This window comes from Mastigoproctus giganteus, chromosome 10 (genome assembly GCF_048544385.1).
Source record: "Mastigoproctus giganteus isolate SK-2022 chromosome 10, ASM4854438v1, whole genome shotgun sequence".
In the NCBI taxonomy this organism is placed as follows: Eukaryota; Metazoa; Arthropoda; class Arachnida; order Uropygi; family Thelyphonidae; genus Mastigoproctus; species Mastigoproctus giganteus.
In genome coordinates this window covers 172,598,774-172,624,665 of record NC_143584.1, presented here as the reverse complement: position 1 = coordinate 172,624,665, position 25,892 = coordinate 172,598,774, and the positions used below count along the sequence as shown (strand labels likewise).

The 25,892-nt window shown below is 37.8% G+C and overlaps 1 protein-coding gene across 1 annotated transcript in view; it reads left to right on the top strand.

The window, feature by feature from the left end:
* The window catches only part of LOC150079488 (uncharacterized), a 28,073-nt gene extending 8,471 nt beyond the window's left edge, over positions 1-19,602 (top strand). Inside the window, exons 3-5 of the mRNA XM_090384053.1 lie at positions 6,884-7,103; positions 15,708-15,827; positions 18,722-19,602. Of these exons, the coding sequence (XP_090240179.1) occupies positions 6,884-7,103; positions 15,708-15,827; positions 18,722-18,867 (486 nt within the window). The 3' untranslated portion in view covers positions 18,868-19,602. The remainder of the gene's footprint in view (positions 1-6,883; positions 7,104-15,707; positions 15,828-18,721) is intronic.
* The last annotated feature ends 6,290 nt before the right edge of the window (positions 19,603-25,892 follow it).

Here is a 25,892-nt window from a genome sequence, read left to right as displayed (position 1 = left end):
TTTTTTCCTCAGGGATTTTCTGGAGGTTGCCAGTGTTGGGCACTGCTATGTCAATCAGATAGGTAGCCTTTTCCTTCTTGTCCACAAGGGTTATGTACGATCTGTTGGGCGAGATTTTCTTATTCGTTATTATGGCGCGGTCCCAGTACAGCCTGTAGGTTAGGGACTTTAGTACTGCCTGGGGTTCGTACTCTGTAGTATGGTACACTTTCTTTGATCAACTGGTATTTCCTATTACTATTATAATAGGAAATACCAATTGATCAAAGAAAGTGTACTTCCTATTATTATTATTATTATTATTATTCTACCATTCTACTATTATTATCATCTGTTTATTCACCTTAGGTTCACCCACTGTACAGCCAGTGGGCTAGGCGAGTGTACAAATATTTGGTTATATACAGCATACAATTTTATACAAATTTTTAATATTTAAAATAATAGTATCAATTAGATTTACTTAATAGAAAGTAGCGACTACTGGTAGGTGGCGCATACCGTGTTCGTCAATGAATTTTTTGCTCTGCAAAAGTTGTTTTAATTTGTGGTATTCTCTGTTCATTATTAGATATAATTTGGCGTCCTGTATTCTCCTTGAGTTGGTGAGTTCGTACATGCTATTTTTATTCCAGACTTTTAGGGAACAGCAATGTTATTAACGATTTTCAAAATATTTCTTTGCTGCTCCAGCTACATGTTGTTCCTAACGAACGTGGCTGCTCCCATATTAGTCTGGCTGTTGTTTATTGATGAACTGCTGCTTATTTCGCTTGGAATTAGTAATATTTGGCTCATTGTTAGTTATTAAGTTGCATTTTGGAACACTGGGAAGATAACTGTACTGCCGACACATTATATGCATATTACCATGATGAGTTACGGGGTTTTTGCATACGTATACTAGTGCTAACGATAAATTACGAAGCTAGAGGGTGGCCATTGCTTCTTCCTCCTTAGAAACAAAAGGCTTTGTTCGTAGACCAGAAGTCACGGGACTGTGCCAACACGTGGATTTGATTTGGTATGCAAATTGGCAGCTCCCCCTTGTAGACGGGCTACGAACCAATACTCTGATTAATAACTAAACCATTGGGACAGTCCAATACCAGCCCAATCCTGTGTCACTTGCTTTTCACCCCTGACGAGCTGCATCCTTATGCTCATACTTCAGTGCATACTTTTCATCCCAAATTACAGACTGAAATTTCTAGCATGATTACGTGCGAAAGCTCCAGTTCCACCACTAAAGAAGGGCCTGAGCCTGGTAGCCCACCTCAACCCAGTGTCCCAACTAAGACTCCATCAAAGAGTGGTAATCTTGTATTGAAGAAGAAGAAAAAGGACAAAGAAGATCAAAGAACCAAGGGCTGGCATCTCCCTAGCCGCATACCCCTCACATGATGAGGGCTGCCCACTGTCTGTGGCATCTGACCAGGGCCCTGATGACCCATTGTGTTCTGCCTTACCAGCCAGCTCTACTGATACCTCCCAACTGGCCACCAAGACTCCTGCACTGATAAGTCTGCCTTGGCCCTTGCCATTGCATCTGGCCTCAAATCTTCTCCAAGGCTAGGAATCTCTCCACCCTCTTCTGATTCAACCTCTTTGCACCAGCACATCTCCAAACTCCACCAAGCACCTAATGCTGCTGTTCCAGCAGCCACTTCTGATTCAACTTCATTGCACCAGGATATACCCAAATTCCACAAAGCACCTACTGCTGCTCCAGGAGCCACTTCTGATGCAACTTTATTGCATCAGGATATATCCAAACTCCACCATACACCTAGTGCTGCTGTTCCAGGAGCCACTTCTGGTTCAGCTACTTTGCACCAGGACATATCCAAACTCCAACGAATTCTAGTCTCATTCCTGAATAATGACACCAACCGTTTCACTAAAACAGCAGGTAATTATGTCCAGGAGCTATGGTCAAGTTTGGAGACCATTACTACTCAGTTGTTAATTGACAACGAAAAGCTGACAGCAGTGAATGAAGAGCTGCGATCAAGGACCGCTGTCCTGGAGAGGGTAGTTGACACATTTTCCAAGCTTCCTGTCACTGTTGGTTCTGAAACCAGTTCTTCTGAGAACCACAGATTCTCCTACGCAAGCGTCGTTCGCAAAGGACAAACTTAATGTCCTTTGTGAACATTAAGTTTTCCTTTATACTTGCTGTTCTTGAGGGCCAACGAGACGTCGGAGCTTAAAACGAGCAATGACATGAAAGAATTGGTCACCAAAACACTCAAGACTGACTACAGAAGTATCAAAGTAAGATCACTGAGATCTATCAGAAACCGGGGTGTCCTTCTGGAAACAGCTACACAAGAGGATTTGTCTAGTATCTTCACCTCCAAGTCCTTGGCCACTGCAGGTATTGTCATTACCCCACCCAGGAAATCAAATCTTTCTGTACTGATTTGTGACACGTCAAAAGACCTACCCAATGAGGCCCTCATTGAAAACCTTTTTTACAAGAACCTTGCTGACTCTGGGTTCTATTGGGAGGAAGTAAAAGTTGAAACCACGGTAAGATTTTCCATTAACACCAAATCCAGTTTGACAGAGCACCGTGTTGTTAGTCTCTCTCCACGCCTCTACAAGTACATATTATCAACTGATAGAATCTTCCTTGGCTGCACACAGATTCTGCCCATTCACAGTGGTAACAAAATGTTTCCTTTGCCTGGGTTATGGGCACACCTCCCAGAATTGTTCCCACAGCTCCCCCTCTTGCGGACACTGTGCTCGCAGTGGAGACGTTCATGCTGGGTGTCCCCACCGGGATGAAGAGCCTAGCTGCGTAAACTGCAAAAGGCGAAGATGGGAACATAACCATTCTATCCGTGACATCCCCTGCCCAGAATACCAAAGAGCATTAGAACTAGTACGGCAAAGGACCGCTAATGTTTAGTCCAACGAGCTCTTCTCTTCGAGATGGTTCCATTGCTAGCCCCCTCCACTATACTGATAATTCCCCTTCCATTCCTGTACCCCGGAGTCTAAAGATTATGCAAATCAATGGGCACAGGTCACGTGCTGTGGCACACGAAATCCGTCTTGCTGTGGAGAGCCACTCTGTTGACATCAACTTGATTCAGGAGCCGTTTGTCACTAGGACCCATTCTCTTCCCTCTGCAAAAATCACCGGGTAATTCATAAATACCCGCATTATTCAACCTGCCCAGGCAGATCCCAAAACATGCATTGTGGTGCTTAACAGAGATCTGGATGTCTTGGTCATTTAGGGACTCTGCAACCAGTTTACAACGTCCATCCAAGTCACATACTCTGAACAGTCTACCTGATGTCACTCTATTTCCCCCTATCAGCAGATATCAATGACTCCCTTAACTTCTTGGAGTACGCATGGACTTCATCGGCCCCGAATCACTCCTCATAGCCACTGATTCCAACGCAAAATCGTTCTGGTTTAGTTCGATTACCGACAGCCGGGGAATGCTGCTTGAGGACTTCATCATCAACAGGAATCTAACGATCCACAATTAGCCTAGTCAGTATACAACTTACAGCAGCTCCATTGGAGAGTTAAACATTGATCTACCATTTCCACAAGGAAACTTAGCCCTCTAATCTCCAATTGGGAAGTCATTCCCAACTGGACAATTAGCGATCACAGAGTTATCCTATTCTTCATAACATTAACTACAACCATAAACACCAATGAAACTAGGATTCCGGACTTTGTTAGATTTTCCATCAGAAATGTTGACTGGGAAGCTTTCGAAAGAGCTACTGTCTCAGATTTCCCTCTCACGGATCCAACCCAATACAGTGTCCGCACTGCTGACGAATTAGTTACCACCCTGCAGCAAGCTATCCTGAAGGCCTCTTATAAATCTGCCAAGAAGAAAATCTTCCGTCCACTGTATGCCCTTGGTGGAATCAGGAACTCCCCTTGCCTAGACGGGGACTCCGTCCACCGATCTCGTCGATTTTACCAGCGACACCGTAACTGGCCAGCCCCAGAAGTAGCACGACTATAGAGCGACTACATCGCTAAGAAAAAATGAATACACAAAGGCTATTGCAGCTAGAAAGAAGGCAACATGGTCTGACTTTGTCAGAGAATCTGGCACGACAAATCCGTGGGGCCTAGTCTACAAGATCATGGGGAACAAAATCTACAATCCGGACATCTTCAGCACAGTGATTGCAGACTTCCAACTGGCAGGACTCAGCCAATCACATCCTTGATAAGCTATTTCCACCAGACAACACTGCTCAGGAGTTGTCTGAGTATACTGCTATTCGTACTGCAAACAACAGTTATGAATCAGATGAAACCACAGAACCTTTCACCTTGGAAGAATTATCAGCAGTTCTCCAAAATATTAACATCCAAAAATGTCCAGGATTAGATCTCATTGAATACAGTTTCCTCCTCTGTATTCACAAGCTTCGGCCAGAGAATATACTCTTACTGTACAACAAATGTCTTCAGGAGGGATGTTTTCATGTGGACTGGAAGATCTCGCTACTGAGACTAATTAGAAGCAGCACAAAAACCCTACTGACCCGCGGTCTCACCATCCAATTGCGCTACTTGCAAACTTTGGCAAAATACTGGAGCGGCTTAATGCACTCAGGACCACAGCTCTCTTTCAAGCACAGAATCTCCTCTTCCCCTGCCAGTACAGTTTCACTCCAGGACGATCCTGTGAGGAGGCTCTCTTCGATCTAGTTGTGCACATAGAAAACTCTGAAGCAAAATTTGAACTTGCCATCTTCATTGACTTCGAGAGTGCGTTTGACACTGTCTGGTGGGGCAGTGCTCTGGCACGCCTCCGGACAGCCTCCTGTTCCAGACATCTCTATAAACTTTTTCAAAGCTACTTTCAGATAGAACAGTAATTCTAAAGTCAAAATACCATCATGTCTCCAGGCCAATCACCCGGGGGTGCCCTCAGGGCTCAGTCCTGGGACCTCTCATGTGGAACATGATCCTACAAGACTGGCTTTCCCGCTCCTTTGCCAATACCAAGATTGTTGCTTTTGCGGACGATCTCACGATACTGGTGTCCGGCCGCTCTCGCAAAGTCATAGAAGACAATGCTAATCGGGTCCTTGACGACCTCTCTTCCTGGGCTGCACTAAATAAACTACGGATAAATCCAAGCAAGACTAAAATGATGCTCTTTAAAAATAAGCTGGACCTCAGGCGGCCTCCGCAAGTTAAAGTATCTGGGGTACAACTTCCCATTGTCACACAGACCACTGTGCTAGGGTTGGTTCTGGATCATAAATTAAGCTTTCATCCCCACCTCATCCATCTCAGCTCCAAGGTGAAAAAATTTTCAGGCTCAATCACCAGAATCACCAGGAACGAATGGGGCCTGTCCAAGCGGTCGCTTCAGCTGTACTATAAAGCCGTCTTCCTTCCGATCGTGACGTATGCTGCAGGTGCTTGGTTCCACCGAGCTAGATTGGTAAATACGATAGGCAATTAGGCTCTATACAACGGACAGTGCTTCTGGCTACCCATAGGGTATTCAGGACAGTATCCACTGCTGCTATCCAGGTCTTAGCTGGGACCCTTCCACTGGACTTGTATGTAACCTTCCGTGGCCTGACCTTTAAAATCAACAAGAAAATTCCAACTAAGATCTTAGACATTGAGCTAAACCTGAACACTGACCCTAAGACAGAGAAAACACGCTGTTATAATGAGATGATAAACATCTGGCAGACAAGATGGGACACTTCCACCAAGGGAGCAGTTACAAAGAGATTCCTGCCGGATATGACTTTCCTCTTCTCTAAGTCAGCACAGAAGTGGCTCTCTAACTCTTGAGACATCATTCCTAGTCACTGGGCATGGCTCATTGAACGAGAAGCTCTTCCAGCTAGGCCTAATACCTGTAGACGTTTGCTACTGCGGGGCCAAGGAGAATTGGTTCCACCTTCTCTTCGAGTGCGCTCTCTACGAAGACCTGAAGCAAGACCTAGCAAATACCATCCCTCTCACTGAAAACCAACTGGACATTCTGTTACAAACACCACCGAACCTTTCTGCCTTCCAGAACTTTTCGACGAAGTATTCACGCGCAGGAAAGCCTCCTACAGGCTAACTCAGGCTACGAATGGGGATCCCCAGACAGCAGCTTAAAAATTTTATTTTACTAATCTAAAATTTTAATTATCTATATTTGTTTTATCTTATTATTTTAATTATTAATTTTTTTAAATTTATTATTATTATTATTATTTTCTCATTTTCCCTTCGCGCTTTGCACTAGTACTTTTTTTTTCTTCATTCCCCCCCCCACTCTTCACTAGTGTAGCTTCTCTCTTTCTTTTTTTTTTTTTTTCTTTTTAATTACACCACGGGATTTTTTTTTTTTTTTTCTCTCTCTCTCTTCCTCTGGATTGGGCCCCCAGAGGAACCTGGTCCACCTTTTGACAACATCAGGTGAGTCAGAGTCTCTTTTGAGATGGTACGTGTTTTACTGGGACTGGCCCACCTTCCCGTGGTGTGGACGAGTACCCAGAATAATCTGTCCAGGTGACTGTTGATTCTGGGTAGCCAAGTGGCCAGAACAGAACACACACTTAATACACACAAGCTTATGTCACACACATATCTGGCTCATATTTTTTTTTAATCAAATCATATAGTGGACTTTATTGAGTAATAATTTGTTTGTCTTTAAATATTTTCAATATTACTGTCTAATTTTAGCAAAGAAATTGAGTTTGAAATCGCTTTACTACGTGAGTTACTAAATAGTATGCAATTTTATGGGTTTGCTACTTTAAAAATACTCTGTACAATAAACATTTCTACAAAATTTAGAACAAAAAAGAATATAGCTGAGTTCATGTCGTGTTTTTTTTTAAAAAATGTTTACTTTAGATCTACAATGATTATCAGTCAGAAGAAAATGCCAAATATTTCTGCCACAGGAGATTTGACTCTGACGAACTACAGTCTTTCACTGTTGGAAACGACAATGGCACTCCAAGTAGCCCTATGAAACTCTTCTACTTCACCAATGGAACATACAATCACGACAAAAAGGACCGGGCTAGCGGACACTCAGGATTTAAATTCATCCTGACAGTTTACAAGTATGGTGAGTTTCAATATACCTAATAAAATATGTAAAACAGTTGAACATCAATATTCTAATGTAGTTAAATAATTTTTAAATTAAAATTATAAACAGTATTTATAGTTATTCTTATAATTATACTATTAAGGTATTTCTTATTATATTATTAAGGTGTTGATAATTAGGGATCGAGCTCCTGAAAACGGAGAAGTTTGTGGAAAATTGTTCCTTAACTTAATTAACATAATTAATTAGTAACTTGTAGTGTAGCATTGCACTGTTATATGTTTATCCCTTCGTTCGTGCGGTTAGTAATGGATACTGCTGTTTTTTGGGATAATGTTTTTAGTGAGTTCTCCAGGATTAAGTGCTCGGCTCATTGTTATTATCATTTATGACTGATGAAGAAATATTAGGATTAATATCTACCTTTTCAGATAATTTAAAGGTTGGCAGGGTAGTTAATCACAGTAATAGGAATATGCCACTGCAACATGATCTAGTAAAATTACAGCAGCATGCTCGAGGGGCAACCAGAGGGAGTAACACTTGATCTGATTATCACCAGTGATTATTCATGCATTAAGAATCTGCACATAAAGGAACCACTAGGTGGCAATGATCACAGTGTACTGGTGCGGTATTTACTCAAAGAAGTAACAACCATCAGGGATGAAGGGAAGGGTTTTTGCTTTTGTAAAGGTGACTACAGTGGTCTCAGACAGTTTTTAAATTCTACACAGACCAACTGATGACGTTACCAACATCAAATCCTAAATGGGAATCATTCAAGGAATTAATCTTGGAAGCTACTAGGCTTTTCATGCCAACTAAGAAATACTGTTATACGTTTTGACCTAAATGGAGGTCAGAAGAACTAATGAGACCCGTGGAAGAGAAGAAAAATACATGGGATGCATATAAATTATCAGGCGACAGAGGAAACTATGGTAGATATAAGCTAGTCTGTAATCAAGTCACAAAGGAGGTTAGGCAAGCAAAGCTAGATTACGAGAACTCTTTGGAAAAGGATGCAAATAAAAATAGCAAAGACTTCTTTACTTATGTAAACTATAAAAGGAAGGGAATGAATCAGATTGGTTCACTTAACATCGATTGTTCGGCTGTTGATGATTCTACTCAGGTAACTGACAAACTGAATGAATATTTTCCATTTCCACATGAAGTATTTTGTAGGGGAGTTGGGGCCAGATTGTTGTTTGTTTGTTTGTTATTTGGTTTTTAGGAGCATTAGCAACTAAGGCCATATTGCTCCGGGGATATGCGGTGGTCAATCACTGACCTTTCCGCATCCTCCGTATTTGGTGGTCACGGGCTCGAACCACGGTCTAATCACGAAGCGTGTACTACGCACTGCTGCTCCTGCCCACCTGGCTAAAGAGGCGCCCGTTGGGACCAGAAGCTTATGAAACTCTAGCAGGGAACAAAATGATTTTGTAATAACTGAGAGCAAAGTGGAGCAGAAATTGTTCACGTTAAACATAAGAAAGGCAGCTGGAGTTATTATTATTATTATTAATATCCATATGATGCAAGGAAGCCTGAGGCTTATGCTGCACCAGGAAAAAAAAAAAAAAAAAAAGTTCCCGAGTAACCCTGAGAGAGAGAGAGAGAGAGAGAGAGAGAGAGAGTCAAAAGTAGAAGGGAATCACCAAGAAAGAGAAGAATGATGATATCCAGCTCAGGACCCTGGGTGTGCCAAGCCCATACTCACCAGATGTGAGCCCCCGGGGTTTTTTTTATGGGATTTATCCAGCTGTATTAAAGGAGGCAGCAAAGGAAGTGAGCAAGCCATGATTATGAGAGCATCTTTGGACTCAGGGGAAGTCCACACGGACTGGTGATGTGCAAATGTATCCCCACACTTCACAAAGGGAAATCAAAGGGTGACAGACTTGTTTAAACTTCCGAGAAAAATAATGCAGTCGCTAGTTAGAGAAGCACTGCAGGATCATCTAGACAGGAGAACTGCAGTAATAATTCAGACACAGCATAGGTTTGTTAAGAAGTCTTGTCTGACCAATTTGATTGGATACTACGATATGGTCACAAATAACTGGATGCAAAAATTAATCCTAATCTCATATAACTTGGAACTTAGGAAAGATTTTGATACTGTTGCAGATGTACAAATTGGAGAAGTGTGGCATTAAGGGCAAGTTTCTGCTATGGATAAAAGGATGGTTGGGTCAGAGAAGACAGAGAATAATCAATGGATGCTCTCTTCGTGGACTAATGTCATTAGTGGAGTTCCCCAGGGGTCGGTGTTGAGCCCATTTTCTGTATTTATCAATGATATTGATGGAGGTATATCAGGCTTAATGTCCAAGTTTTCAGACGATACGAAGGTTCGCAGGGTTGTTGATGACACTAATGAGAGTACGCTACTACAAGAGGATCTAGAACAATTGAGCAGATGGGTTGAGAGGTGGTATCTGAAGTTTAATATTGTCAAATGCAAAGTATTGCATATGGGTAGCAGTAACCCTTGAATAACGTACCAACTGTGCGATATTACACTCAGGGTAGCGGAGAATGAAAAAAGACCTGGCGGTAATCATGCAGTCAGAATGAAGTTGTCTGACAGTGCATACAGGCTGCAAGAGTAGCTCATGGGGTCTTGTCAATGATATACAGGAGTTTTTGCTAGCAGAGATTAGGCGCCTCCGTAGCCAGGTGGGAAGGAGCAGCAGTGTGAAGCACACGCTTCTTGATTAGACCGGGGTTCGAGCCCGTCACCACCAAATACTGAGGATGCGGAAAGGTCAGGGAATGACCACAGCATATCCCGGAGCAATATGGCCTTAGTTGTTAATGCTCCTAAAAAAAAAAAAAAAAAAAAAAAAAAAATAACAATAAATAACAGCTAGCAGAGACAAGGAGGTGATTATCCCCTTTTATAAAGCACTGGTTAGGTCACACATTGAGTACTGTATACAGGTCTGGAGGCATCATTTTAGGAAGGAAGTAGAGCTTTTGAACGAGTACAGAGAAGGGCAACGAGATTGGTGAGGGGGAACAGAATGTTGCCCTTACCAAGAAAGGCTAATTGCAACGTGTGGAGCCTAGGTACCTGCGAGGTGATCTAATTTAGGTGTATAAGGCCTTGAATAGTTTGATCAAGCTTAATGGTAATGGGAATTCTTCCTCTTTCTCAGATTAAGCACTTCAGGGGGCATAAATTCAAATTAAGGAAAGACGTTATAGACAGATGTGCGGAAATTTGCTTTATCCAGCAGGTAGTTGATTGCTGGAAAAGACTTCCATCTGTCCTTGTAGAAATTGACAGCTTAAATAAATCTAAGGCAGAATTAGATACACTTATGGAGTGAATACATGGATGAAATGGGAAATTATTATTATTATTATTTTATTTATTTTTTTTTTTTTTGTATGTTAATGACATTAAACGTACAGGACGTTACTATTTGTTGGATGAATATAGAATTATGCTAAAAAAAAATGCAGTGGGTTAGGGCAGAATACGTGTGGCTGCAATTCTGTCCAGACTTGCAGCCAATTATATGCTGAAATCCCTGCGGATTACTCAAGACTTGAGGGAATTTGTAAGGTGCTAGGGAGAAAATTTTGGTTCTTTCTACCTACAAGTGCGGACCACTTGTAAGTAGAAGGAATATATTTTGTAGATATTGTACTCAATTGAACAAAGGTGATGCAAGGATTTTTAACAATATCATTTATATATTGTTAATATATATATATATGCCGTATAGATATATAAACGGCATATACACTGTGCTGCCACTTTATTAGCTACATCTACCTGGTAGCATGTTGAGCCTCCTTGCCTTCAAAACAGCCTGAATTCGTCTAGGCATGGATTGAAAAAGATGCTGAAAACGTTGTGTAGGAATAGAGTACCATGCAGACATGTGTGTTACGCAGTTCCTTGAGATTCGAAGGAGGTATAGGCCTGCAGCGAACAGCCCTTTCCAGCTCATCCCAAAGATGTTCAATAGGATTGAGATCCAGGGAACTGAGCGTACCACTGCAGCAAAGAAAAGTCATTGTCATGTTCCTGGAACCATCCCATATTGATTCGGGCTTTGTGCACAGGCGCATTATCCTGCTGGATAATGCGCCGGTGCACAAACTGTCAACATGAACGGATGCACTTGGTCAGCAACGATGTTTAGGTACGATGTGGTATTCAGACGTGAATCTAAGGGTATCAATGGACCAAACGTGTGCCAAGAAAACATTCCCCACACCATAACACTGCCCCTACCACCTTGCACAGTAGTCGTCAGACATGACGGGTCCATAGGTTCATGTTGTTTTCGCAAAATTCTGAGCCTTCCATCAACATGATGCACCAGGAACTTCGACTCGTCAGACCAAGCAACTGTTTTCCAATCCTCGATAGTCCAGTGCTGGTGTTGCTGTGCCCACAGGAGGCGTGCTCTCTTGTTCTTCATTGATAACAAAGGTAGTAATAGTAGTAGTAGTAGTAGTAGTGGCACTTGATGCAAGAAAGCAAGTGTAGGAGCTTATGCAGCATCAGCCAAAAAAAAAAAAAAAAAATCACGCCATACCCTCCAAATGCCTGTCCAGTTCCTCCTTAAATTTATTTAACCTATCAACTTCCACAACGACAGATGGAAGTTTGTTCCAGCAATTAACCACCCGCTGGCTAAAGGCAAATTTCCGCACATCTATTCTACATCTATCCTTTCTTAATTTGAACTTATGTCCCCGTAGGTAGGCGATGTGGCCGTCGGCTGTTGCCCTTTCGCGAAAAAGTGACTAGTGGTCCATTGCGATATTTTGTTGTGCACCAAGGTCGTATTCTGACGTGATGTGCGACATTGTGGCCCATCTGTTTGCTTGCACAATTCTAGCCATCCTCTGACCTCTCTCATCAACACGTGATTTTCTTCCCCATTCTTTCTACGATTTGTACGCTTAACTGATACTAGAACGGTTGTTCTGCTGCATTTTTAACCACAACTGTGGTCATGTGACTTGCAACGTTTGGGACAAACCATTTGTGTGCACAGTATGGGGTGTACCTAATAAAGTGGCAGCAAAGTGTATATTTAAAATTATAAATACTGCCTAAGAATCAAATTCTAATAAATTTATTTTTTTTAAATTTTCAGTAAATATTTTAATAATATTTGTTTTTTCAAGTATTTCAAATCAAAAACCAGAAGGTATATGCTATTCACCAAAAAAAATCCAGAGGGTATACGGCGTACCGTCGACTACAGCCGTGTTCCTTGCACTATATAGTGAATACTATTAATACTACTTATGGGTAGCTATAAGCCTAGGAGAGCACACCAGCTGTCTCAGGGTACCGGAGAGAGAGAGAGAAAAGACTTGCAGGTAAGACTTGTGTGCAGTTAGATATGAAGTTCTCTTAGCAGTGCAGACAAGTTCCTAGGATAGCCCATGCGATTTTGTCAAAGGTACACAGGAATTTTTCAGCAGGCACTAGCTGCTTATTATAGTTGTATAAGGAAATGATTGAGCCCCATCTTGATTACTGAACACAGGTGTGGAAGCTTCATTTAAAAGTTGTTGTTGTAGGACTTTAGGCATCAGCAACTTAGACCATATTGCGCCGTATATATTGTTTGCAAATTGCGTGTTCTGTGGGCAATTTGCTGCACAAAAATCCGAGTTTCCAGGAGAGAAACCAAGCTACCCTTACCTGAGACCGACTAACTCAGCCATGTTGTGAAAAAGACCAATAAAAATTCCCCTCATCACCTAGAGCATTCGAAATCAGGTCTTTTCCGCCGATGTGGGGAGGGCAGTAATAATAGCAACTGTGCTACTCACGAGGGTTTCATTTAGACGTACGTGGATCCACAGAGAAGAGCAACGAGATTAGTAAGAGGAACAAAATGGTGCTTTTACCAAGATTTCAGTTCTGCAAATTGCACGTCTGGAAATTGAGGTGTTTAAGGCTTTGATTGGATTGAATACGTTTAATGCTGATGTCATCCTTACTCTTGTCCAGACAATAAACTTGACAGGTATAAATTTAAATGGGGATGGATGGTTGCAGGATAGATATGTAGAAATTTGCTTTCAACCAGTGTTTGAATGTTGGAGCAAACTTTCATCTGGTATTGTGGAAGTGAGTTTGGATAAATATAAATAAGTACTAGACAAATTACTAGAATGGATGGACAGGTGTTGTGGGTTTTTTTTTTTTTTTTTTTTGGCTAATGCTGTATAAGCTTGTTTCCTTGCATAATTTGTTACTACTATTAAACTCCTAGAATCCCAAACACGGTGCCCTAGTGGGTAACACAGTGGTTATAATTGCCGTTCACACCACATCTGATGGAAAAGGCTCTGCTTTGGATCCTGTTCAATGATGCAAAGAACGTTTATCGATTTTATTTCATTGTAACTAAATTAGCCAGTCTCAGGTGAGGACAGCAAATTTTTTCTCCCAGGCAAACCATCTAAAGAATACATGCAATTATTCATTCATATACATTGGTGGATGAGGTGGTTCTTGTGTAACTCTAATATGACCGATTCCCCAAATATGATTGTTTGGAAAACTCAAAATTTTCTACCATGCTAGAATATCGATAATAAACCATGCAAGAATCACATGTGGCATTGTGAGGATAAAAGGCCATTTCATGGAGAAAGAGAATACTGGAGGGCATGATGGCTTTGACCTACAGGAACGTTGAAGAGTCAAACCCTTCTGCTGCCCATCGATGAAGAGTACTACAGCGGATTCCCTCCAACAACATTCTTACCTGATTCAGCGACTCATGATGATATCGTGAGTGCACCTTGTTCCCTAATTTAGCATTTAATATTAATAATAACCATATAGTGCAAGGAAGCCACAAGCTTTTGCTGCTTAAGAAAAAGTACATAATTTGGTAAAAAGTCTGATGAATGAGGTTATCCTCTTTCCACATTGCCAATGGAAGTGCCTTTGCAGGTAGCATGGTGGAAAACGTGGAATCCTGTGATTTATGCAAGGAACTTTTTTCTTTTCCATGCTTGACCTCAAGCGAGAATAGCAAAATTGGCAAACTGACCAGAGTAAAAACGCAATTTACAGACATAATACGAGTAGATGAGATAGTACTCGGGTAATCCTAATTTGACATTTTTAAAATTTTTTTTATTGATATTAGCATTAGTAAAGGCACATGATGTAATAAAACAAGCTTATAGGTAGACAGAGCCAAAACTGCCATAGCGTCAAATACGTTACTGTGAGGGATCTGGGTGGTTGGTCCGACATGGTTGTTAAACAACAAGGGGAGGAAGCCCATTCGTGAATCTTGCAGGGGGAGCAGAATATGGACACTTTGATCAGCTTTGCTACTGATCAAAAAGAGTCCATATGTGTCGGAAAAAATTTATGAGTGTACTGACTCTTTGTGCGCAGTGAAATTAGCAGGCTAGTGAAAACTGCATTATGCTCTGGCTACTATTTTGCTGAGAATCTGATATATGTTCATGTAATCCCCGTGTATTACATAAACATTATTGAGGATCAGGTGCACACGTTAGTGTTCCTACTAGTCTACAATGGTGACGACATTTTATAAAAAGATAATTCACCATTTCACTTCTCCAAAATATGTGGACAGTTTCAGGGTAATTTAAGTTTCAGCACTCTTTTCTTAGACTGAAATTCAAACACTTATAACTAAAGTTAAAAAGATTATTTGTGTGGCATGCACCATGCACACTATGAATTATTAGCCTTAACAAACCAACTGTCCAGGCCTCCCACACCCTCTCACTGCAGCAGATCTGGGCAGTGGTGAGCTACTATTTTTTTTATTTACAGATTAGCTAATTTTGGAGGGGAAAATTATTTAAATTAAAAAAAAAAAAAAAAAAAAATGGCTGAATCTAATGTTGAATCAACAGATTTACTAAATCTGGATTTCTTATTAATGAATTCTACCGAACCCCTGCTGATCAGCCATAAATCTGAATATTATGGTACCACTGCTCTGAAGTTTCTATCAACCTGAAGAATAAATATCACATTCTGTTTATTCCTTAGGTTAAAATTTCAAATCTATATATTTCATAGTATGCAGAACTTTTGAAAAAATACCTACAAAATAGCACAGAAATAAGAAAAGATACCAAGGGTGATATTCACATGTACTCAATCACTTTCCTTCTCCAAAGTTACAAATGTCAGCATGATAGCCTTAGCCACCAAATAACCACATAATTAAAAGTATTAGCATTAGTAGAGGCATGTGATGCAAGAAAGCAAGCTTATACAGCATCAGCAAAAAAAAAAAAAAAAACCTTCCCATTTCACCAATCTGTTCACTCCAAATGTTTGTCTAGTTCTGCCTTGAACTTATTTAAGTTGTCAATCTCCACTACAACAGATGGAAGCTTGTTCCAACAATCAACCACCCACCAGCTAAAGGCAGGTGGTTAATTAACTAAGAATTTAATTAAGGGAACTTTATTTATAACCAACTGTATACGCATGATATAAATTAACTAGAACAGCAACCGGAGTAAATTTTACAGGCTGCTAGTACAAAAGTATTTTTATTTCTATAAATTTCTTTCTATTTATATCTATATTGAGTGTTTTTTATATTCTGTCAGGAAAAGCAAAACATTCAGAGACATTTAAATGTGACAATAATCGGCTAATTTGGATAGGTCTAAAGTGTGATGGTCATAACAACTGTGGTGATTTCAGCGATGAAGATAGAGATATATGTGGTAAGTAACATTTTTAAGGGGTTATAGGAAACAAGTTTTGAAACCTCCTTTAAAAGATGGCAATGCTTTCAATATTTGAAACTTTTAGCTTATATCTTGTTGGTTTCTGGTTAAAATAAATATTTAAAAACTATTTTAATAAAGAAAACAATGTTCCATTATGATTGAATTATATTTATTTATATATTATTATTTCATTACTAACCTGATTTTTGAAATTTACGTTAGCATTTTCTCGAAAGTAGCAGCCACTTATAGGAAAAAAGGTGCAAGAAAATAGCACTTTCCAGTATGATTTTTACCTCCACTAATATATCAACAGTTTCTGCAGTCAATATTTATGTGTCAATTTCAAAAACAATTCTTCTTATTTTCTCTTTTCTATAATTTGTATGTGTGGGGTGAAAAACTCTGTATAACTCACAGGAAACCTTCACCCCATCAGAGGTCAACTAACCACAACCTTTGATTGAGGACTTAGATGGGAATCAAACCAAATCCTCTCTAATACAGTAACAAACAGCAAGGCTTCTATAGCACTTTGAAAACTGTCACAGACATCAGGAAGTGACTCAGCTAAACTTAAAAATGTAAGCTTTCTATGCCTCTACTTGAAATGGAAGTTTCTGCTCATTTTTATTAAGAAAGTAATCTATTTTCCTTAAATATTAAACACAGAGTTTTTTTAAAACATTGTCATATTTATTTCTTATTTTTCCTCCTATGCATCCAGTGATGGTTAAAATTTCTACGTGAACTCTCTACTTTGCTAACCAAAGAATTGTTGTCTTAGCAAATCAACTTTTTTAATATAAAATCAACGATTATGGCATAAAACAGTGCTGCATGTAACCATGTTCCCCACCTAATCAAAATAGGCTCTGCTGGAACAGGAAGGCCAGGTTGCACATCTCTGTACATAGCTTAATCCACATTACTTGCTCAGCCACGGCTAAGCAAGTAATGTGGATTAAGTCTGGATAGAAAACTCTTAATGCAGAAGCTCCTTTTATTATATACAGAGCAGCATCAAAAGTGCAATTTAATGACAAATAGGCATGTGACGTCTTATTGGCAGACATCCGGATGCAATTTTCTTCAGTATCTTAACGAATTTCATGAATAATATCATCAAGTATCATTACGATGTCTTTATCTTAATGATTCTTTTCCTTTTTGATTTATTAAAATATATATTAATATATATCATGTTTATATTTTGTTTAAATCTTGTTTATATTTTTTTTCAAAAATAATTTGAAAAGTGGATTAAATTGGGATATTGCCTTATCCTTTGAAAAACATTTTCTCCTTGACTGTTATGGCAAATTTTCGTTCCTTTTTTCAAAAGAGAGAAAAGCAAGTTTATGCATGCTGGTTGATCTGAAAATTTTTCTGCATGGAATATTCTTTTCACAAAGAACAAAAGACAGTATTGCCATCTGTAGTGAACTCCTTTCCATGACTGGCAATCCACAACTCCAAATGTTTAGGAGCAGCAGATTTGATTTTTGAAATTTTGAATGAAAGATCAAACTGTCTGTTCTGTAATATTTTTATAACAAAACTGAACTGTTATGTTTGTAATACTGTATCACATTTCTGTGTTTAATGCCTGAAAACTAATAATAAATAAATGATGCAGTGTTGCCAGTAATATTCATGTTAGCAAAACTGGATTAATAATTAAAACAATCACAATATTGCGCATGCATATAATCTGTCTACTAATTATTAACACCTCAGGTGTGTCTAGGTACAGTGACTGTGGTACCCTTGTGATTCTGACTTTATGTGGTTATTCCAGATTATAATGAGAATATTTATTTATGTTTCTTCAGTCAGTGTGCTGGACAAAATGCTAGAAAGAGTTTCTGGGAAATAAAACCACATCACTCTCCTGAGACAACCAACTTAGCCATATACAAATATCCAATAAAAGTTACTCGTTGAGATGTGGTTCAGATCTAGGCCTTTTACTCATGGCGCAGAAAGACAGTGATCATCTTTTCCCATTAAGAAATTTCTGCTAATCAGAAGCTAACAATAAATTCTAGGCCCTTTGTATTTCCAAATGGCCCAACAGGCCTGATGTAGCCCAGTGGACAGGATCGAGAGTGCATAGCATGCATTCCTTGAGTGGACCGGGATTCAAGCCTGTGACTACTAAATACGATAAATATTTGTATTGATGATTTATTGCAAACTGTACTGACTTGGTTGTCATGCCGGAGTATAAACAGAAAATTTAATTTTAATTTTTTTGTCTCTCCACTGTATTCTTGTTTATACTCATCCTTTATGAAATTATAGTGGGTTTGGCACTGGTCATTCATTTGAGAGGCTTACTTGTTCCCAACTGGGGGGAAACAGTGGTGGCAGTCCAGTGGTTTGTATATCTCTTGTAGCAGAAATGTTGATATTTTCTCAATACAGTCATTTTTCCAATGCCAATGTACTTTGATGGCATAGGACCTTGCTTTTTTCAAAGAGACACTATACCATCACAAAGTTCAATGTGATGGCTAAAATAAGATGACTCGTAGAGTGACTACTTTTAGTCCAGTAGAACTACTATGAGATGAACTGGAAAGGATGTGTGGTAGCTACCATCACTTGCCCAATTAAAACTGTTCTTCTGGACCAACTGAGAAGAAATACAGCATGTAGATTTTGTTCCACAAAGACCATTTATTTCACACCAAAAGAGATTCTATTCTAATCTTATCTAAAACAGTTTTTTTCTTATATTAAGGAAATATACTAATTTTTAAGTCACCATAGTTTCAAAATATTTTATAACCAATAAAAATAATATTTACTATTGTGTTCAGTGTAGTTATTGCCTAAACTGAAGAGTTACAATTAGGAAGTTATTCTTATTATACTTTCAGATAATCATCGTGGAATGAATATGGAAAATGTTATTATTGGAGCTGTTCTTGGTGTAGCAGGTTTGATTATCATCATCTTGGCCCTCACATACCACTTCCGAAAGAAAAGGACACGATTTTTGTTACTGAATGAGAATCAAATTTGAAATACAGGATAAAACTTATCATATTATTCTGTAACAACAGAATAGCATGGGCAAAGTATGTGCAGACTACACATACATCAGTAAAGTTTTATGAATTACCATGGTGTCTACAGGAGAGGAAGTTATCAAGCCACAAATTATAGGAAAAAAAAATAAACCTGGGTACAGAATAATTTTGAACACACCTCATATGTGTATGGGGGATATTACATAAAAGTCAAAAAATAAGAGTCACACACCCATGTGTTACAGTACTTTTACTATCTATGTGAGAAGTCCAGTTTGAAGGTAACTGTGGCACAATGTAGAATAGAAACAAAAGAATTTTCATATCAGTCTGATATGAGTAAATACCTTCAAAAAATCAAATCATAAAATAGTTAAACCTCTACAGATTCCCAAGATATTTATATTTTGTAACAACCTCTACAGTTCCTCAAAATAAAAACAAAACTGTAATCTATTAAAAATTCTTGTTAGTTTATCTATAAAATTTATATGATAACCCAATCCACACACTCATATTCAATATCATATCACAGCTATTGCAAATTGGATATTACCCACACAAATTAGTAGGCATATTTGAGCACATGAGCAACATCTCTTTAATCATTCCAGATTTTCTTATGATGACTTCACATTGAGAAAAGAATGGGACAACCAGTTTGAAATGTTTGTGAAATTATTCTGCACCCTGACGATAAATTATCTTGCAAACACAGTAAACATGTTTCCTTTATAAAGGAATTATAACTTTCAATTCTTCTTACAATAACAAGGTACTTTTTTTATAATACTGTACAATATTTAATGTTATATTTATTTATAAATAAATATTTTATATACATGGAATTTTAAAAAGTTTTTTAAATTTTCATGAAAAGTTTTTTAAATTTTCATGAAAAGTTTTTAAAATTTTTTCCCCTTTAAACTGTTTTGCCCAAGAGATTCCCCTCCCCTTCCACCCTAAAAGAGATAATCCTAATACAGACTCATTAACATACCCACCCCAAGGTGGGACACACACAATCCCACAAAATGTTCTAAGGCTGAAGGGCAGAAATATTGCCTTGGAACATTAGTTTGTCTCGAATTATGAAATTATAACCTTGTTTATTAGATTATCATATATTATGTTTTTCATAATTTTCATATATTATGTTACAACATAACATACGAAAATTTAAAAATATGAAATAAAGTATCATAAAAGCTACAAGAATTTGGATAATCATTTAATAATTGTCCAGGAGATAAAAATCAAAGGGCCATCATATCCAAGGAAAGATATATTATTTATAAATATGTGTTAAAAGCCCATTAAGTCCATTTTTCAATAGTACTTTTTAAAAATTGTTTGTATTTGTGTTTGCTTGTAGTGTATTACAAAGTAAAATATAAAGTAGGTAGGTGTCTATAAAATAATAAAAATGCTATATTTATTATTTTTATAAAAAGAGGTGTGTTAAACAAAGGGTAACCACACAACACAGGTGCCAACTTACAGGTTCAGGAAAAATGAACACAGTATTTCTAGAGCCTTTCATGTAGTAGAGGAAGGCATTTTACCAATGTTTGAAAGTCATGATTGGGCTATGCTTGATTCAGTATTAGAAAAGATATTAATTTTTATTTTTTAAGCTTTTAATGCATTGGGTACCTAATGTTACCAAATTTGACAAATATTACTGTGTCTATTCACCTTAAAGACCTGTGCAAACCAAAGTTTGTAATGAATGCTTTGTTAGTAGTTCATCTTACTACTAAAAGCAGAATTTACTGTCACAGTAACTCACACATTAACCTAGAAAACACTTGCACTTCATCAAACTTTCTTGGTGTTAGTCCCCATGAAAATTGGGATGGAAGATTATAGTAAACCACTAATTGCCACTTTTTAGGAAGCATTAAATCAACTGATTTATCTTTTCAACAAAAACCCACTTCTTACTAATTCAGATACCAAATTGCAACCTTCTAAAATAATGCTGTTACAGGGTGAAACTTCAATTCAGTATCTAGATAAACTACATACTGAATTGAAGTTCTACAGTGCCTAGTTACATCCATGTAACTAGTCACCGAATGCAATAAAGATATAATAATATTGATCAAGAAAAAAAACTTTTTGGTTTATTTGTGATATGTTAATTCTGGATCTCTACACACAAATTTTACAGCATGTCACAGCACAATTTTTATAGAATATTAGAAAATAAGCATTATTTACTTAATGTAGCCAATTTAGAGGAATGAAGGAATAACTCATAATTATGAGTCATCTGTTATGAGAGCCTGTTATACTGGTTTATGGGTATTAGTTGTCAACTGTTATCTGTGCACATTTGAGGCCTTTTATTATCTTTTTTTTCCCTTGAATAAATTGATTCTCTAATAATCAATATAGAGCAACGACATTACCATGGCTCTGATAACCTGATGTGAATTTAGTTTTTTTTTTTTTTTTATGTGTGTGGACAGTTTAACACAGAATTGCAATGCTGGTCTATAACCACAATGGTTAAATATGCTTATATGTCTACTTTGGATTCCATTTAGAAAATTATGTTGGAAGTTGGACAGTTGGATATCATACTATAGGAAGATGATCATACTATGGAAAGATGAGAATACCATTTAATGAAGGCTGGCAAGAATGAAATTTACTATTTCTGTCTTTATTGTAGAAACATATTCCACAATGAAGTCAGGTCCCACATCTTTCAACTCCTGTACCAACCAACTGGAAAGAACTTCCTGTTCCCAACAAAGAATGAGAATCAATGGAAGATCCAAATTACATTCTATAGAGTTGCAAAAACCACACATAATTGAAAAAGTGAGCATCATGATCTGGTATATGATTTAAACATATTAAAAGAACTGGCAGAACTTTTGGGATCAAAACTAAGAATGGGATTTGCTAGCTGAATGTTTATGAATTTCTGTATTTGGAAAGAGAAATAAAAACCTGCTGACACTTTATATGGTGTGCAGAATTTACTTTCTGTATGACTAGATATAAATGGACTGATGACACAAATCTGAAGCATGGCAGCGTCACTGATTCATTCTGTTGGAATGAAGTAAATATGTGATTGTATTGTTTCAAGTACTGAAAGCTATGTGGTGATTTTAAGATCATCATGTTTTTTCTTATTTTGCAGGGTGAATTTTCCAAGCACCATTACCATTCCTTGTGGGACAGACAAGCAACAGAATAACACTAAATATAGAGGATCAGCCAACACAAGAAGAATTTGTTCCTGGGAAAAGTACTATCAGATGTGCAACATCAGTGGATTCTCAGTTGGTACTTCCTCTGTTGCATATAAGGCTGAACTTATACATGCAAGAGAGGAAAAATTTGGTGGACAAAAATGTGTTTTTTAACTATTTAAAGGAAAATTTTCCAAAATTAAGTGATACTAAGTTCAAAGAAGCAGGCTCAGCCATAGAGTTTATGGGGGGGGGGCTCAAGGCAACGTGCTGACAGTGAGGTCTCTGGTGGATACTATGTTTTATGTAAAACCCAGATTAACCTGCTTACCACCTCCTCTCCCATTATCACTTGCAATGGAGGAATATTTTATTCACATATTTTTTGCCAAAAGTCTTGTTTAAAATAAGCAAAAACAATTTTTACAAGTAACCAAGGGCTACAGCAGAATAATACAAGATTTCTAATTAAAGGGTGCTTGGTGAGATCAACAAAAGAGCATACACAAAATATGTGGATACACTTTTGAATATGTGAACTAAGAGCTTGGTAACTGGATGTCTTAGAGGGGATATAGTTGAGGTCTATGAGGCTTTGAGGGGGGGGGGTTAGCAAAATGAATTAAGGTTAGATTTTTACAGTTATAAATAATACCAGAACTAAGGGCCCATAAATTCAAATTACAGAGGAAGAGGTTTAGACTAGATTGTAGGAAGTTTTCTTTTAGTCAATTAGTTGTTAATTACCAGAATAAATTACCTCCAGGGATGGCTGAGGCTAATAGCTTGGAGAAATTCAAAGGTAAGCTAGTTAAAGTCACTTTGACAAGTGACAAAGGAAATGCATTGTCACCATCCTGTGGTGCATAAATTGTTTACATTTCTGTCGAAATTTTGATTTTTTTTCACGGTAGCATCTGGGGGAAGAAGTTTTTCAAAACTAAAACTTACAAAAACTTCATATGGTCAAAGGTGCTTTAAGAACAGATTAACAATTTTATTTTTCCAATTGAAAATAACAATGCCAGTGAATTGGACAATAGTGAAATTATAACTTACATTTCATTAAGTAAAATTTGCAATATTTGCTTAGAATATCAAACTGTGATATGATTTTTATAATTACCTGGTTTAAGACATTTCAGGTTATCACTTATGAATATTTCAGTATTAACATTAGCCATACAGTGCAAGGAGATCTCAGGTTTTTGTTGCACCAACAAAAAAAAAAAAAAAAAAATACTACTATGATGCAGTAACAAATGAACTGGAGGAAAAAAATAATTTTGATATCATATACTTGGATTGCAGGAAAGCTTTTGACATTGTTGCATTCCCCAGAGTTCAGTGCTGGATCCATTGTTGTTTTCTATATTTATTAATGATATTGATGAAGGTATATCACACTTAATGTCTAAGTTTGCAGATGATACATAGGTTGACAGGGTGGTTAATGAAAGTAATCAAGTTAAGCTACTGCAACAAGATCCAGAAAAATTAGGCAAATAGGCTGGGTTGAAGTTTAACATCGACAAATACTAGGTATTGCACATTGGTAGCAGTAATCCCAGATTAACATACCGACTGTGTGATATTACACTCAGAATAATGGAATATGAAAAAGACCTGGGAGTAGATGTGCAGTCAGATATGAAGTTCTATGATCAGTGCAGACAGGTTGCCAAGACAGCTTGTGGTGGTTTTGTCAATGACATACAGGAACTTTGCTAGCAGGGATAAGGAGGTGATTGTCCCATTGTACAAGGCAATGGCTAAGCCACATCTTGAGTACTGCATACAGGTCTGGAGGACTTATTTTAGGAAGGATGTAGATTGCTGGAATGGGTGCAGAGAAGGGCAATAGACTGGTGAAGAGAATGAAAGGGTGGAATTACCAAGAAAGCCTTCAGTTCTGAAAACTACAGCATATGGAGACTAGGCAACCACGAGGTGATCTGAATGAGGTTATATGGCTTTGAATGGGTTGAGCAAGCTCAGTGCTGGTGGCATCATTTCTTTTGCTCGGACTACACATGTGAGGGGGCATAAATTCAAACTGAGGAAGGATAGTTTCAGGATAGATGTGCAGAAGTTTGCCTTGAGCCAGTAGGTAGTTGATTGTTGGAATAAATTTCCATCTGTTATGTGGAAGCGAGAAAACTGAATAAAGAACTAGACAAATTATTTGAGAGGATAGATAAGTGATGTGAGAAAGATGTTTTTGGCTGATTCTGAATAAGCTTGCTTTCTTGCATCACTGAATACTAATACTTGCCTAATTAGGGATAAAGTTTGGTACTGGAAAGAAATTTAATAAAAGTATGTCTACACATATCTGTAAAGAGTGAACTGACTCGGCCTACTGATCAAATCCCTTTAAATAAATTATTTCAACAAAGGCCAAATTTCAAGGCTATGTCAATTAGACTATGACTTCCCTGATTAGCAAATGACATAATAATACTGAAAAGTTGGTAAGGATTTCAAGACAAATTTGAAATATTTTAATAACAATGATTAATAAGTTAACTTTTTACAGAGAGAAAAAATAATTTTTCTCAAAAATACTAAATATTAAAAATGGGTGTTAGAAATGTTTTGAGGAATATTACAGAAATCTTGACATAATATGACAATATTTAAAAAACATCTGATAAGTTCACTTAAATTATATATATATATATCAGGTTTCCATAAAAGAATAAGAGTATTTCAAATTTAAATAATTATTCTACCTTATTGCATATTACCTGAGTAAAAAATATCTCCCCTCCCGAAAAACCACTCAAACAGTTTCAGTTGCTGCTATACATTATGTGTAAGTTAGTTGCAAGATGGCACTGTGTATTTTATATGCTAAATTTAGATATGTGTATCAGGCTAACAAGTCTGATCATAAATGTATAAAATGGTGGTATAATCGTGATAAAAACACTGGAAGCAAGAAGAAGACTTCATTTTAGTAACAATGTGTAGCAATTAATGTCCACATTCTAAAAAGTGGACAAGGAGAAGAGAACCAAATGTTTGACTTTTCCATTCACCTGGTCTCAGTCCATTAATTTCTCTTTTGGAAGTTATATAAGATGCAAAGTTTACCCCTAAGAAGGAATAACATTTCCAGAATTTAAAACAAATACACCATCCGTTTAACTATAATGGTTTAATACTGAAAATTATAAAATGTACCAAACGATACTACACTGTAAAATAATATATGCAAAAAACTGATTTACAAAATAAAATATGCGATGAAACTTTAATATACAATAAAATATAAATAAAATATTTAAAATACAATAAAATTAAAAGCGATAAAACATTGACTGAAGCTTTCGGAGGCTTCCACCTCCTTTCTCAACAACAATGATGTTTAAGCAACACATCCTAAAGTAACAGGCTCACAGCATACGTAGTTGACCAGGCGCATGCTCAATATTTCTTCCATACGATCCAGAACCGGAAGCGGCTCGGGAGCGTGAAAATATAAAACGCTCGTCTTTTGCCAGGACCATGGCTTCCAGTAGGGGGTGAAATCGAACACCCCTGTCCTATTCATTCTACTGTTCTCAGACGAGCCTATCCACAAACTCTCTAGCCACTTACGGTCCCAGAACCTATGCGCCCGGTCAAGGATGACAGCATTCACAGGGGAGACCTGATGATGTTTCTCTCAATAATGCTCAGCAATGGCAGACTTATTGAACTCTGCGGTCTGTATAGCTTGCATGTGCTCCCCCAGACGGTCTTTTAGTCGCCGTCCTGTCTCCCCCACATAACATTCCCCACAATCCGGGCATTTG